This window comes from Balaenoptera physalus, assembly GCF_965194825.1.
Source record: "Balaenoptera physalus genome assembly, chromosome: 10".
Taxonomy (NCBI): Eukaryota; Metazoa; Chordata; class Mammalia; order Artiodactyla; family Balaenopteridae; genus Balaenoptera; species Balaenoptera physalus.
The window spans coordinates 42,549,872-42,566,169 of record NC_138889.1 but is presented as its reverse complement, the minus strand read 5'-3'; the positions used below and the strand labels follow the sequence as shown (position 1 = coordinate 42,566,169).

At 38.7% G+C, this 16,298-nt stretch overlaps 1 protein-coding gene across 4 annotated transcripts in view; it reads right to left on the bottom strand.

The window, feature by feature from the left end:
* Positions 1-219: 219 nt before the first annotated feature.
* The window catches only part of MRE11 (MRE11 homolog, double strand break repair nuclease), a 71,914-nt gene continuing 55,835 nt past the window's right edge, over positions 220-16,298 (bottom strand). For 2 of the 4 annotated variants that reach the window (XM_082409916.1, XM_082409917.1), the window contains 4 exons: positions 12,918-12,976; positions 10,995-11,062; positions 6,917-6,995; positions 220-4,461 (listed from right to left, as the gene is read on the bottom strand). In XM_082409916.1, the coding sequence (XP_082266042.1) occupies positions 4,405-4,461; positions 6,917-6,995; positions 10,995-11,062; positions 12,918-12,976 (263 nt within the window). In that variant the 3' untranslated portion in view covers positions 220-4,404. Of the gene's footprint in view, positions 4,462-6,916; positions 6,996-10,994; positions 11,063-12,917; positions 12,977-15,043; positions 15,079-16,298 lie in introns of those variants that run through there. The other 2 variants (XM_082409918.1, XM_082409919.1) reach the window with 2 other exon arrangements.

The following is a 16,298-nucleotide window of genomic DNA, read 5'->3' as shown; positions in this document are numbered from 1 at the left end:
TTAAACAGGCACTGTGATCAAGGGTACTCAAGCACTAGTGTTGGGTAGCTGTACATGAAATCATCAGCACTGCCTAGTGGCTCTGACAGGCAGAAGAGAGTGTGGCCTGGGCCAACCAGCCTAATATCCATTGTGCTTCTTTCATTTAATCAACTATTATGTGCAATCACCACTCAAGAGCTCTTTGAATCTCACTTTACCACTTATGATGTCAAGGCACACAGATTAAATATTCTTTTATTTGACCCAAATTATTATTGAATGACAACATTTAAATTACACATCGGAAGGCAGTACAATTACCTCTTAAAACAGGCAATGATGGTTTAATTAAGAGTTTGATAGGGCTTCCCTGGTGGCGCAGTGGTTGAGAATCCGCCTGCCAATGCAGGGAACACGGGTTCAAGCCCTGGTCTGGGAAGATCCCACATGCCGCGGAGCGACTAGGCCCGTGAGCCACAACTACTGAGCCTGCGCGTCTGGAGCTTGTGCTCCGCAACAAGAGAGGCCGTGACAGTGAGAGGCCCGCGCACCGCAATGAAGAGTGGCCGCCGCTCGCTGCAACTAGAGAAAGCCCTCACATAGAAACGAAGACCCAAAACAGCCAAAAATAAACAAACAAATAAATAGCGTTCCCTTAAATAAAAAAAAAAAAGTTTGATAGAGAAGATATGGAAAAATCAGGATGTCAAGAAAAGTACCAAGGTGAACATACACCTTGACACAGAGACTAAAATATTTGACTATACAATTTGGGGTTCTAATTCAACAATTTTTGTTAGTAGTCATGCCGAAAGTAACTGGAGAAATATATACATAATTGTTGAGAGGTTGTGTCTGGGGAGAGGATTATAGGGAAATACACACGTTTTGATAAAATTTCAATGTCTGAATTTTGAAGAATGAATATGCATTGCCTTTACAATTTAAACAGCTAAAATCAGATCTAGTTATCAGTCATGGCAATAGCAAGCTACGTGAACTGACTTCTTAAGAGATTAAGCTAAATCGCTAGTATTTTCAGACCTAGCTATTAAACATTAAGTTCAGACTATTAAAAGAAAATGAGAAAAGCAAATGATGAAATGTGGACATTTTTCTTTCAAAATATGGAAGCTCTTTGGACTCAAAAAACCAAGTCTTCAATCTATAAAAACTTTTATAATAATCTTAATGGTAGTTAGCTTTAAAAAGCCACAAAATACTGTGAATTAAATGTATGAGAGATACAAAAGAGGACATCAGATTACATTAGGGGATGGTTATTTTTATTAAATTTAATTAATTAATTTCTTTTTGGCCATGCTGAGTCTTTGTTGCTGCGCGTGGGCTTTCTCTAGTTGTGTTGAGCGGGGGCTACTCTTCGCTGCGGTGCAAGGGCTTCTCACTGCAGTGGCTTCTCTTGTGGCGGAGCACAGGCTCTAGGCACTGCGGGCTTCAGTTGTGGCACGTGGGCTCAGTAGTTGTGGCACATGGGCTTAGTTGCTCCGCAGTATGTGGGATCTTCCCGGACCAGGGATCGAACCCATGTCCCCTGCATGGGCAGGTGGATTCTTAACCACTGTGCCACCAGGGAAGTCCCGTTATTTTTAAATATAGTACATTTCATCAGAAAAATTTTACAATGGGAGACTTTTTTATTCCATTTTTCTAATAAAGAGTTTTTCCTCTTTGTTTATTAAAACATAAAATGTTTTCTTCTTGACCCTTTACATGTAAAATTTATCAATTTTACGGGCAATTTCCTGGCAATTTCACCAGGCTGAGCCAGGTGAAATATGTCAAGCAATTTACATATAAAATTAGAAAGCTAATTTTGGTTTTACTGCATAGTTTAGTATGCACAGGTTCCAAATTTACTTCAAAACTACACTGACTTAATTTTAGATTTGGAAGCACCACCTTGTGGCAAAAGTAAGAAATTCTGAATTGAAGGAGTCAAGACGAGTTTCCGGGAGAGAACACTGGTGGGCTTCTGAGGCATTGGTCAAGTTCTATTTCCTGACCTGTATAGAGAATGCCATGAGGCTCACTTTATCATTATCTGTTAAAGCACATAACTTTTCTGTTATTGCAGGTCATAATTTTAAAAGTTTAGGGAAAAAATGTCCAATTTGTACCCAAATTGAAAGTCGTATACCTAAATGCTTGAATTTTCTAAAAGTACCAGTTTTATTTCCTAGAATTGTAAATGCACTATTGTATTTTTGATACACAACAAAATGCCAGAAAGAGGGATATTCTTTGGTAAACGATGGAAGGATTTTTTTCCTCAAAATGTTTTCACTGAGGTCCTCTCTCAGCCTCCAGAGCAACTCTTGGGGCTTTGCAGTCATCTGGAAATCACCACTACACACCTATCCCAACGTGTCTGAAAACTGTCCAAAAAACCCTAGACTTCACTGCATCAATACAGAATATCAAGGATATGTGGCATATTTAACTATGCAGCAATATTCATCAAAAAGGCTTTTCTTTCCTATTTACTGTATTTCCAGGAAGTGACACACGCTATTCACAAAATGACCTGAATTGGCTGAGAGTTTCACCCTCTCTCACTGCCATGGAATCACTTTTCCTAGGAGCTAACAGAATCACATTTAGTACCTCTTTCATACGTAGAGCAGTTTGTAGGAAGGGAGAAAGCCTTACTCTTTTTTTCTCAGGAACCTGTCAGGACGCATTAGTGACCATCTCCCTCACTATGACCCTCACCCCAGCAGGTGACGTCTCATTGGCAGGTGAGAAGAGCCATTGGCTGAGTCTTCCCAGACAGCCACCCAAACCAGCTTCCATCCCACCATGGAGAGCAACCCTTAATTTCATCTTTGCTTCATTCAAATACTGGGAATATTAAAGAGGGAGCAGATGTGCCTGAGAATATTTCACAGGACAAGGCCTTCTGCTGAGTTAATGCAACCTGCTAGAATAATCCTTATGCTCAAGTGAGGCACAGGAAACATTTTTAAAGAAACGAAGGTTACATCACAATTCTTGACTTAGACCCATTAAAAGGGCTATGATATAGAGGCAGCCACTAAGCAAATGCTGCCTTTTATAGTTTGACACATTCTAGGTATGAATATGCCAATAATCAGGAATATCACTCAGTCTAGCGTTTGTTTCTACATATAAAGAAATGCCAGGCTGTTGTACCACCAAGATCTATAACTTCCTTAAGGAGTCTTGAATATATAGCTGTACTGTAAGATGAAAAGAAGGAATACTCTCAGGGAGTCTTTAAACAGAGTCTTAAAAAGGAGAATGGGATTATGGAACTTAAATCTGAAGAGGTCAAATTCTTAGGTCCCCCGAATACAAATAACAAAATGTAACAGGAGCTGCTTCTCTAAGATTTTGGAATTGCCCATGCTCAATGTTAAGATAAAATATTATTAATGAGAAACCTTGGCATTGATATTCCACAGAAGTTATATTTCAATATGTTTATCTAACATAACAATAAGGTTCAAGTGACCACTCTATCTTAAAAAAAAAAAACAAAAAACTCTTCAATAGCTTCTAAGAAGATATGGTTAAATTATTTTAACCCTTTCCTCCTAGAAACAGGTGAGAGAGAGAGAGAGAGAGAGAGAGAACCATTAATAATAGAAAATAATGGAGAAAATTACTACCATTCAATGGGAACATAATCCTCTGGAATCTTTGCTACAACTGGAATAAAAAACTCAATAATTCTGACAGACTTTATTTTCTGATACAAACTTATATCTAGTTATTCAAAGTATAGGGTATATGTAATCATTCAAAGTTTCTGGCTGATACTATCACAAGCATTAGAAAAAGAGCATATACTGAGTAACAGACAGTGAGCTTAGGTACTGTTTCATATAAATTGTTTTACCTGCAGGAAATCTAGGATGTCTAGAAGTTACAAAAATTATAAAAAGGGCTAGATTCTATAAGCTCTTTTCCTCAACTTTGGCTAAATATAATAACCTTAAAATACTGACAGTCTTTGATTATAAAGCAGAAACGTACAATGGTAGATTTATTTTAGTCCTTACTCAAGACTGTACTTAAGCAAAGCTCTCACTCGGTAAGACATATACTGATGTATGTCAGAAAAACCACATTCTAAGTTTTATGGAGCATTTACAGAACAGGTAATGTTAACAACCAGATTAAAAAATACGGAAAACCAATGCTATACTATATACCCTTGAGCTGGGAAGTTTCTCAAATAATGAAGTCATGTTCAGGAAATGATATTCAAAAACATAAATTTTTATACGTTAGTTTCTCTGTTAAGTAAGAATCATTCAAATTCTTCAGTTAACAGCAATACTCAAAAAATCTTCAAATCTTCAACCGGTAAACTTGTAGTTTACAACGTTCCGATTTTTCCTGAATCTTGAAAACTTCAAACTGCCATTAAATATATTATCTTCTGTTTCTTCTTAAAGAACTAATGTTCATAAAGGGATCATCATCATCATCCTGGAATGACATCCACATGTAAAATTAGTGACTGTTCCACGCTTCACTGAAACAAGACAGAAGTTCTTATGGGCAAAACAATACCAGTAAGAGCCATTTTCTCCTTTCACATGGGGTAGACTTTCATTTTTCTATCTCCTTTATAAATATGAATAGTTTGTCAATTTTTTCTCTTCCTCCCTTCCTTAGTAGCTATTTCATTGTTAAAACAATGAAAGTCCAGCTAAATTCTTAGCAAGCATTAAAAATAAAAATTTATCCTGCTCTATATGTGTGTATATATATATAAGCCCACAATATATATCATATATATTTCTCTCAACTATTCACCTTAATAAAAGCAAATAAGGCATGGGCAAGACAAAAAAAAAAAAAAACCAAAAAAAACTCTTCAAGTCATTTCTATTAGGTTTTTAAACTGGTTTTTTTTTTTTTTTTCACTTACATTTTATAACTGGTATATCTGATGTTCTGGAAATTCAGAGCCAAAAAAATAATGAAGCCACATGACCTAATTCAGAAATAGCTGTAATTTTTATTTCCATTACCCATTTAATGCTAGAAATAGACAGCTACTCTCAGACTGGTACAAGAAGCAACCTAGGAAAGCAACCTTTCAAATATTTTTTTTTGGAAAAATAAGTAGAGGAACTATTTAGTTTCAAAGAGTTCCCATGCTGCTGGGACGTAGATTATATGCATAGTAAGAATAGGAAGGAATATCAGATGTTAACTAAGAATTTAATTAGAGAGAATGAAAACTTAACCTTCGATAAGCCCCAAATACATAATTTGATGAGATTAACATAAAATCAATGATATACATTCTATAACTAACTATTCAAAAGAGAAAGCAAATTTGTAAAGTTTTGATTTATGTTTCTTTTAAGACATTAATAAAAAGGGATAATTATTTGGTGTTAGGCTCTGCTGGTGATATTAACATGTCCCAGTGTTCGCTAAATTAGCTATTTCTAGTGAGATATGGATGCCTTGAGAAACACAAATTCGCTCTCAATTATTGATTCATTTTCTGCTACCATAAAAGGCAGAACTCGTTAATAAATCAGAGATAAATCCAAACTATAGTAGAGAATTTGCTAATAGTTCTCCTTTGCAGCTAACATGAACTATATGAATTTCTGTAAGTAATATATAACCACATGTATATCTAGATGCTTTGGAATTAACAAACTGGTCAACAACTGCCCACTTCTCTCCTGGAGGCAACATGCTAGTATTTAATAGGCAGACTGAGCTCATAGTGCCATTTTTCTTTGCAGCCTGAGTTCTGGGGAGTCTTCTCTTCAAGCTGTTTCAAAACCACAGCTGGGACACAGGGAACATGACGGCAGCAGGTGAAGCTCAAAATCAAAGGCGTGAGTCATGTGGTACAACAGGGATGAACCTGGAGGACACTATGCTCAGTGAAATAAGCCAGGCTCAGAAAGACAAATGCTGTATAATTCCACTTATATGAAGTATCAGAGTAGTCAAAATCATGACACAAAGTAGAAGAGCCCCTTGCCAGGGGCTGAGGAGAGGGGAAAATGAGGAGATGTGGTTCAATGGGTATAGATTTTTCGTTTTGGAACCTGAAAAGGTTCTGGAGATCGTTGTACAACAGTGTGAATATACTTAATATTAGTGAACAAACTGTACACTTAAAACTGGTTAAGATGGGGCTTCCCTGGTGGCGCAGTGGTTGAGAATCTGCCTGCCAATGCAGGGGACACGGGTTCGAGCCCTGGTCTGGGAAGATCCCACATGCCGCGGAGCAACTGGGCCCGTGAACCACAACTACTGAGCCTGCGCGTCTGGAGCCTGTGCTCCGCAACAAGAGAGGCCGCGATAGTGAGTGGCCCGCGCATCGCGATGAAGAGTGGCCCCCGCTTGCCGCAACTAGAGAAAGCCCTCGCACGGAAACGAAGACCCAACACAGCCATAAATAAATAAATAAATAAATTAAAAAAAAAAAAAAACAACTGGTTAAGATGGTAAGTTTTACGTTGTGTGTTTCTACCACAACTGAAAAACACCATCATGTACCACCTTAAATATACGGGAAATGTGTAGAGCATATAGTGAACATTTAATAAACATTCTGTTGTAAAGTAACATCAAAGGCTTTCACGATATCATCACCACTATTTCTCCAAACATAAACACCAGAAGCTGAAAAAACTATTCTGATCCTACTGTTAACTGGGCAAGTTAAATAAGAGCTGAGTGAATAGTATATGTTAAGGATCTGCAGGCCTTTCACATCTGAGGTGTTTCCATCCATGAGCACTCAGCAGAGGCCACTCACTGACTCAATGTTAACTATGGTTCAAAGGAAGGTGATCAATGAAACTATGTTTAGAAATAATTTTCGGCAACTAGCGTAGCGGTCCCTATTCAGATTTTATAAACATTTAAGAATTATTTAAGACTTAACGTATTACGCTATTACCTCATCTGATTCAAAATCAACCCCTTTAGTGTTGTGGCTCCGGGACATGTGTTTGCTCGATGATGAAGTGCTCAACCACCTGAGGCAAAATATGAGAAAAACAGAGAAAATGAACCAAAGAATTCATCACAGAGGCCTTTCTAGCTAAGTTTTTCATTTTAGTAGCAGCCATGAATAAAAATAACTAACACATTCCCTTCGAGCTACATTAGAGGCAGTAGGAGCTTAGTGGCAATGAAAAGGACTCTGATGTCAGGGTCTGAATTCCAGTTCTGCCATTTAGGGGCTACATGGCGTCAAGCAGCTTAGCCTCTCTGTGCCGCAATTTCCTCACCTGTAAAACGAGGATGATAAGAATTTTTTAAAGATTAAATGTGTTTATACACTTAAACACTTTGATCAGTGCCTGACACACATGAAGCATGCCACAGATGTTTGCTGACATCATAGTTCTTAGCATATATTAACACGTATCTACTACCATCCTCTACTCCTGAAAATTATGGCAATACTGAAATATTTTAAATCAAATCTCAGTTACATTTTTGTAACAGGATAAAAGGATCTTAGGAAAGGCTCACCGCTTTTTAGGGTTGCCTCACTGTTAATATTATTTGTGTCCAGTCCAAATAACAAATATTTATTTAGTGCTTGACCCCTGCCAGGTACTATGATAGGCCCTGGGAAACATCAGTAAGCAAGATAATCAGGAATCTACTTTTATGAAGCTTAACTTGTAGTGATGGAACTCATATTCCTATGTATTTTTACTAACAAAAATTTTAAGTCATCTTAGGACAGGGGCCAGCAAACTTGGCTAGCAGACCAAATCCAGCCTACCTGTTCCTTACAGCCTGTGAGCTAAGAATGGTCTTCACGTTTTGAAATGGGTATATTTAAATGGTTATATAAGCACCTACATAATATCCCCAGTTTTGCCTCTTGGCCCGCAAAGCCTAAAATATTTACTACCTGGCCCTTTAAGAAAAAAGTCTGCCAGCTCCTGTCTTAAATAAAAGCAGTGTTTGTGAACTCTTAGCCAACAGTTTGTTACTATGCTTTGGGATGTTACTATAGCAAACAAAATATATCTAAAGGTCTTGTCTGGACAAATTGTTGAGAGTCAAGAGGTCTATGCATCAGAAGGAAACAGAAAAATCCACAGGCTCTTAGGCACAAAAGTAAAGGACAGGAGGATCTGCCGAGCAAACTTGAACAGCAACATAGCTTTGGAGGTAGAGGATCAAGGAATCTATCAACCAATCTACCTGGGAAGTCCCCAACTCTCTGTACTTGACCTAAGCAGGAACTGAGCGTTGTTGACTTGTTTCCATCATCTGTGACAGGAAGAAGCAGATCAAAAGCATGAAGCCACAGTGCCAAGGCTAGCCACAGCAGGTGAGGCACTGTTGCTGTGAGAGCTGGGGAAAGAGGGGGGTTATAGGAAGAAGCACCCACTGAGGCCTGACTCCGCTTGCTGATGTCTCCCCAGACAAATAACCAGTGGTGTCCAGAAACAAGCCAGGCATTCTACACCAGATGCTGGCTCATTTGATCATAGCAGGAGCCCCTAATTCTGCACCAGAGGACCTCACACACCTACAGATCCAGTCTATGAGAGGTCCCCTATCCTTAGAAAGCAGTGGCAGGAAGGGAAGAATGGTTATACAGTTTTGACTCCTGGGTCAAATAAATGGGCTATTGTCCTGGATGTCAAAAAATGTTTAATTGGATTAGTTTTCTGTGGATGGCTCAAAAATAAGGCAGACAGGGTGTATTACATTGAGTGCCACGAGCTGTATGTCTTCTCCATTTTTGTACAGATATAACTTGGAGGCACAAGTCAGAATTCCTACCTAGAGATGTTCAGCCAATTATGTCAGTTGTAGCAGCATCACAAGCATAAGAGAACATGTTAAATTGGCCTTGGTACATAAAAGTTGCCACCAAAATGTTGGCTCCCCCCACTGCAAGGTTTAATAGAATCCCCTCCATCTCTCCTCCTCTACCTGGCCTGATGGGGCCAGGTCTTCTCTTGCTCACTGCTTTAAGGTCGGTGGTGGGGGGAGGGTTGCCACCAGCTCTATCAAATCTGGAAGGGTCCTTCTATCCCCAGTACAACCATGTAGAGTTTGGTGCAGTTCTTCCAGGGAAAAGTGGGTGGATTTCCACTGCCCATCCAGCAGAAAGGAGTTTTACAGTTGGAAGTTCTTTCCTTTTTAAAGTCAACTACCAGAATATTAGTGCTTTTACTGCTTACCATTCTTCCCATTATTCTTGGTCTATTTCCCTAGCCTGTTATTTCTTCAATAAGCCCTTCTAGAGGTGTTACTATGTGTTAAGTACTGTACTTAGCACTTCACAAATATTAACTCACTTTAAAGCCTCATAACAACACTTTGCGGTAAATATTATTATCTTCATCTTACAGATGAGGACGCTGAGGCACAGAAGTCAAAAAAACGTGCACAAGGTCCACACTCAGTAAGTGGTAGAGCTTCAATACTTTAAACGATGAGTGAAATAACTATACAAACCATGCCATTACTAAACATTTCTTCAAAGACAGCATAACTTGTGTCACCCAGCTGCTGTCATCAGGAACACAAATCTGCCAAGGCTGATTTCAGATTTCTTGCCAAAATGTTCGTTTCTAAATCTCCTCTCGTCAATTAAATGATTCTTATTACATGCACAGAGGTCTGAGAGCTTAATCTATTATGTGAAGAAGCAACAGCAGAGGATGGACCTAGAGATTATCGTACTAAGCGAAGTAAGTCAGAAAGAGAAAGACAAAGATCACATGATAATCACTTACACGTGGAATCCAAAATATGACACAAATGAACTTATCTACAAAACAGAAACAGACTCACAGACATAGAGGACAGACTTGTAGCTGCCAAGGGGGAGGCAGGTGGGGGAGGGATGGAGTGGGAGTTTGGGGTTAGCAGATGCAAATTATTATATTGATACACAGGATGGATAAACAACAAGGTCCTACTGCATAGCATAGGGAATCATATTCAGTATCCTGTGATAAACCATAAAGGAAAAGAATATGAAAAAGAATATGTATATGTACAACTGATTCACTTTGCTGTACAGCAGAGATTAACACAACATTGTAAATCAACTATACTTCAATAAAATTAAAAAAAAAAAAAAAAGAAGCAGCAGCAGCAACAGCAAAGATGAGTCCTGGAGCAGAATGCTTGGCTCCGTGACTGGCTGTGTGACCTTAGGTAAGTTACTTAGACTACCACGCCTCACTTTCTTCAAAGGTAAAAGGGGGAAAATAGAGTTATAAGTATATTTACCTCCTGGAGTGACTGTGAGCAGCAAATGAGCTAATTCATATGCAAATAAGCTAATTCATATGCAAAGGCTCAGAATGGTACCTGACACATAGCAAGTGCTAAAAGCTGAAACAGAATATTAACAAAATACAAAGCTATTTTCTGTTAATTGGAGAGGACATAGTACTCCAGCAAGAAAATCACTCGGTAATAAAGGCAAAAGGAAATGAATGACAAGTTATTCAAATTTTCAGTGAAAATACTTGTAATAATGCTGCATTGACTCCACGAACTACCCCTTGGTCTATTTTTCACTTTTGTACGTACGTGACTAGCTGAAAATAAATCTGTTAGACTTCCAGAGCTTCCCTGGTGGCACAATGGTTAAGATCTGCCTGCCAATGCAGGGGACATGGGTTTGAACCCTGGTCTGGGAAGATCCCACATGCCACAGAGCAACTAAGCCCGTGTGCCGCAACTACTGAGCCTGCGAGCCACAACTATTGAAGCCTGCACGCCTAGAGCCCGTGCTCTGTAATAAGAAAAGCCACCGCAATGAGAAGCCCGCACACCGCAATGAAGAGTAGCCCCCATTTGCCGCAACTAGACAAAGCCTGTGTGCAGGAATGAAGACCCAACACAGCCATACATACATACATACATAAATAAAATTTTTTAAAAAATCAGACTTCTGTAGCATAGAGAAATGTATATGTTGAATTCTGGATAATTTTTAATTTTTTCAGATATTCCTTTTTGCAGGAAGTCACTGCACCGACCTTTGATCAGCTTTGGAAGTGGTAGGAAAAATGTCTTCTTCCGTATCTGACTCATCTACCACAATTACCTAAGGGGGAGAAACAGAACAGCAAATAGTCTTTGTGGGAATGGAAAATCTAAATAAAAATGCATTAACTAACGTCAAAAAATATATATTTTTACAAAAAGTTACAAAAAAGGAGGCAGATACCATGTAAGCAATAACCATGAAAACTAAAGCTCTGCCTAACCTCCCCACTAATGTCACTTTTCATTTATAAATGTTTTTTTTATACAACATGTGTGAGCTCACTTCTCTCCTGCTACCACGGCAGCCTGGGTACCTAAACATGCACTTAGATTGGTGAATGACTCACATCGGGTCATGTGCAGACAGTGCCCTGTGATTTTCTTGGGTTCTAATGAGGAACTAGGCTATCGGTACTTCATCTCCAATTTTAAATGAGGTATGAGACTGTGTGGGAAGTACCGGAAGTATCTGTTTTTCTGTTACATTTATCCCTGTTAAATACCACTTGCTACTTTTAAGCCCCATGAAAGATACTTGTGATTCTTCATTCTATCATCCAAATTACTACCTATTCCTCTACATTTTGTGTTATCTTGACACTTAATACACACATTTGCCATGTCTTCATCCAACTGATAAAGCCAAAGAAAAAATAGTGAAAAAAGCAGCACTTGAGACCCCCACCCCCAAGGCTGACATTGAACTATTAATCAAAAACCATTAAATGAAGTTGTCTAAATAGCTATGAATCCAGCCAATATTTCTGCATTTTGTCCATGAAACTATCAGGAGATTGTCTTAAGTGCCTTGAAGGAATCAAATGCCTTCAGCATTCCCTTTATCTACCATTATGTCACCTCAATCAAAAAAATGAAAGAAAAAGTTACCATGACTTGTTCTTTCTGAACTCATGTTCTTGCATTATAAAAGAAAAATCTAGAAGGGAAGCTACCTTGTGGACATGATGATAATTTTGTTTTCAGCTATGATCTTGAAGCGATAGCAGGCAATAGTTGAATAGGAATAATGAAATGGAGCTCAGGATAAAAGTTAGCACCAGTATACCCATATATAATTGTATAATAATGAGAGGAAAAAAAAAAAACCAGAAGTTTTCTGGAAGAGGAGGTGGTCAATTGTGTCACATACTCAAGAGATCAAGAAGGAGTGAAATTTGAGAAAATGCTGGTGGGGCAGTATGATATAGAGCAACGATTCTCAACTAGGTGTGATTTTTAACTCCCCCTCCCATCCCAGAAACATCTGGACATGTCTGGAGACATTTTGATTATCATAACTAGGGGGGACACCCCAGGCATCTAGTAGGTAGAGGCCAGGGATGGTGCCTGGGAAGTAAGACACATGTGTTTTGAAAGAGGGGTAACAGGAGAATCAAGCCCATTCTGGACTCTTCTTGGAATCCAAAGGAAGAGCAGAAGTTTCATGTTAAATCTAGAGCTGAACACAGAGGTCCATAGACTCAGACCTTGTAGCCTGTCTTGAGTCTGCCTTCAGCCATTAAGACACAAGCCAGAGTATTATGAGAGTATAAGTAACAAAAGGAAGCCAGCAATAAATAAGACCTCTCTCTCTACACACTGAACGCCCATCTTCAATCATAGTTTTCCATGCATGGACTCTTTTGGTTCAACACTATTATCCTTAAAAATATTACTGGGTACATACATTTATGGGTGTCCAATCATGCAATCCATTATTAAAGAAAGAAAAAGAGAAACCCTCCTCCCACGCAAAAACCCTAGAAGCCCTCAATCTAGATAATCAGTAAAGTTCTCTGCAGTTTTAATGTTCCACATTTTTTCTTCTTTTATTTACTTTGTAGACCAAAGAATTGACAATCATAATGTAGGAAACATAAATTGGTGCACAATTACAAAACTTTTTTTCTTACCTCTGAATAATCCTTAGTAGCAACATTTTGGGAGGGCTGCTGTCTTGCAGCTTTAAAGGCTATAATGAAAAAGATGAAACATCCATTACGCTATTCTTAAAAAAGCTTAGAAAAATTTGTACACTTCTTTAGCTGAAGGTTTCCTAAGTCCTATCTGCAAAAATCCATGATGACTAATTATAAAACCACTTACTATGCTTTAAAATCGGGAGATGGAATTATATGTCTACCAGTCTCATATGATTTCCCGGTTTACTCAAATAAAGTAGTAATAAGCAGTGTTCATAAATACACCTACACTAAAAATATTTTATAGAAAAATACCTGAAGGATAAAATCTGATCACCTAATGGACTGAACTCCAAATACAGTGAAAGTAACCCTCCTCAGGTGTTGCTTCTCTTATGGTTAGCAATCTCTTTCCCTGTGGGAGCCACATGGTTCCAGTAAGCGCTTCCTTATTCTCCTCTACTTTGTTAGAAATATTCAGTACCTAAGAAATAGTCCAGAGGGAATGCTAGAAAACAGCCTACCTTTCATTCCATGATAACCTTCCTATGAATCCTTACATTTTCAGCTTTGTAAACTTGGTTAGAAACATGAAGTTTAGTTAATTTTTATTTTTCCCGAGACCAAAACTGTAATATTTTGATTTTATAGTAAGAAATATATGTTTGGTCTTCATCCACATTTCTGGCAGAGAGCCCCTAAAACCCTAATTTCCTAAAGTAATGAGAGCCATCAAGGTGCTTTTTGCTATGTTAATGAGGTAACTTTGGGACCACAACTGGGGAGGGAGGCTGGTTACCAGGGGAACCAACCAGGAATAGAGGGTTCGAACTTTCAGTCCCATCCCCGATTTCTGGGGAGGGAAGAGGAGCTAGAGGTTGAATCAATCACCAACAGCCAATGCTTTAATCAATCATTCCTATGTAGTGGGGCCTCCATAAAAACCCAAAAGGAGGGGGTTCAGAGAGCTTCCAGGTGGTGAATCAAGATGCTTCCACGTGCCAACATGCCTAGACCCCAAACTCAATGAGGACAGACGCTCCTTTGTTCTGGACTTTGCCCTATACATCTCTTCATCTGGCTATTGATTCATATCCTTTCATATCTTTTGTAATAAATTAGTAATCTAGTGAGTAAACTAGTTTCCTGAGTTCTGTGAGCCACTCTAGCAAGTTAATTGAATCCAAGGTAGGGAGTCATGGGGACCTCTGATTGATAGCCTGTTAGTCAGAAGTACAGATAACAACCTGGACTTGTGACTGGCATCTGAAGTAGAGGGGGGCAGTCTTCTGGAACTGAGTCCTTCTCCTGTGGGGTCTGATGCTGTCTCTGGGTAGGTAGCGTCAGAATTGAGTTGACTTGCAGGACACCCAGCAGGTGTCTGAGGACTGCTTGGTGGTGTGGGTAACCACCCCCCCCCACCCCACCCCAGGCCCCTACACTGGAATTAAGTGCAGATTATTAAAAACCTAGAATAAAATTTAAACAGCCAATTAGAGGTTTAATTTTCTCCTACGCCTTACCAGTTTCCTAATACAAAAAAAAGGTTTCCCCCAAGATAACCCCCAAACTAAACAACAGAGCAAGAGGAGATAAAAAGACAGAGGACTTGAAGAAGTTAAATGCTCAAAGAATCCTACAAAGTCCAAAATTCTGCCAGTCAGAAAACTCAGGAATCTTTCCACCTAGCCTAAATTTATGATTTACTCATTTTTCCTATTCCAGGTTCTATCCCCAATCTTAGGATGTCTACCTGAGAGGAGAAAGGAAAGACAGAAGCAGAGTTCTTACTCACCCTACTCAATCACTAGCCTCACATCCTACTCTAAAGGCTGGAGAGGGCAACGGAATGAAAAGGCCAGCAATCGTGACTCTTTCAAAAACTATTTCTGCTCAATCGTTATTCACTAATCGACCCCTCAAACTCTCGGCTCCTGGAAGAAACAAGAGCCTTCCTTTCTTTTTATCCCCAATAAATATTTGTGTGATAAATTAACATTATCAGAAAATTAAGCACTCGGTTCTGTTAGGAAGGCAATACATACTGTATTGGGGGTTAAAAGCTCTGGTTTTAGAGTTAGAGCCATGTGGACTCACTAGCTGGGTGACTGTGGCCAAGTTCCTTGGCTTCTTCAAGTCTCGGTTTCCCCACCTATAAAACAGTGTTAGTAATACTTCATGCTGAAAATTGTTGACAGGATAAAAAGAGGTAGTTAACGTAAATTGTTTTGGCAAGCGCCTAGATGTAGTAGGTGTTCAAATGATTTCGCTAGTAATAGTGGATGGAGTAGCCGCAGTGGTAACCATGGTAAATTAAATGCAAAGACAGAGGCTTCTTTTATTAACTTAGTCACTATCCTCTGCAGACAAACTTCAGTGGAAAAGTCTGGGCTGTTAACTCTCATTTACAACCGCTGCTGGCTATAAGTGTAATATCTACCTTTCCCAATAAAACTCCAGTACTGTTGTACAAATCTTTACACTCCATGGAGCTTGTTATAATAGGATTGAACCTTTATTTATCTCTTCATTCCTCCATTTATAATACGAACGTAGAAGCTATAGTTTAAAGTTGCTTTTGTCCCAAACTTATAGTAACTATAGTTAGTACTCCATGGTTATTTTGTCAGAGACCGTATTAAAAAGTCAGTTTCGTTTTTCAAAAAAAAGGCCAATGTTGGAGTTAAACTGCAAAACCATTGGACCAAATCAACTGCATAAAAGACAAATTTAGACTGATTTATAGAAACATCCATTTTCATGAGTTAATTGTAAACGCCGTCACTAATACTAACAGCAGCAGTCATTTATTGGATTCTTTCTAAGTGCTGTGCTCAGTAATGGTTATGCATAGTTCATTTAACACTTATAACTACTCTGGGAAGTTAGTACTCCTCCTCCAGTGTTAGGACACAGTGAATAGGTCATACATTTATTTAATTGAAGTCTTAGAAGGAAAGAAAAAGAATAGCACACAGGTAATATCTGAAGGGATAACAGCAAAGGATTTCTAGAAATGATAAAAGGCACCAATTCACAGTTTCATGAAACCCAATAAATCCTAAGCAGGATAAAAAAAGAATCACATATCTAGATTCATCATAGTGAAAGTGTAGAACACCAAAGACGGCCAGCTGGAGGAAAAATAGACTACTTTAAAAAAAGCAACAAGCTAAACTAATAGCTGATTTCTTAATGACAACAATGGAAACCTGAAGACTCAATCTGAGTGACTAATTCTGCCCACTGGTGTCAAGGAAAGTTTCACATAAAACAACAAAGCCATGATGATAAAAGGCAGTTTGGGCTAAGGGAAAGGCAGGTAATTTACAAAGTCTATGCCTCTGTGTTGCACGCTGACCAACTTTTGGT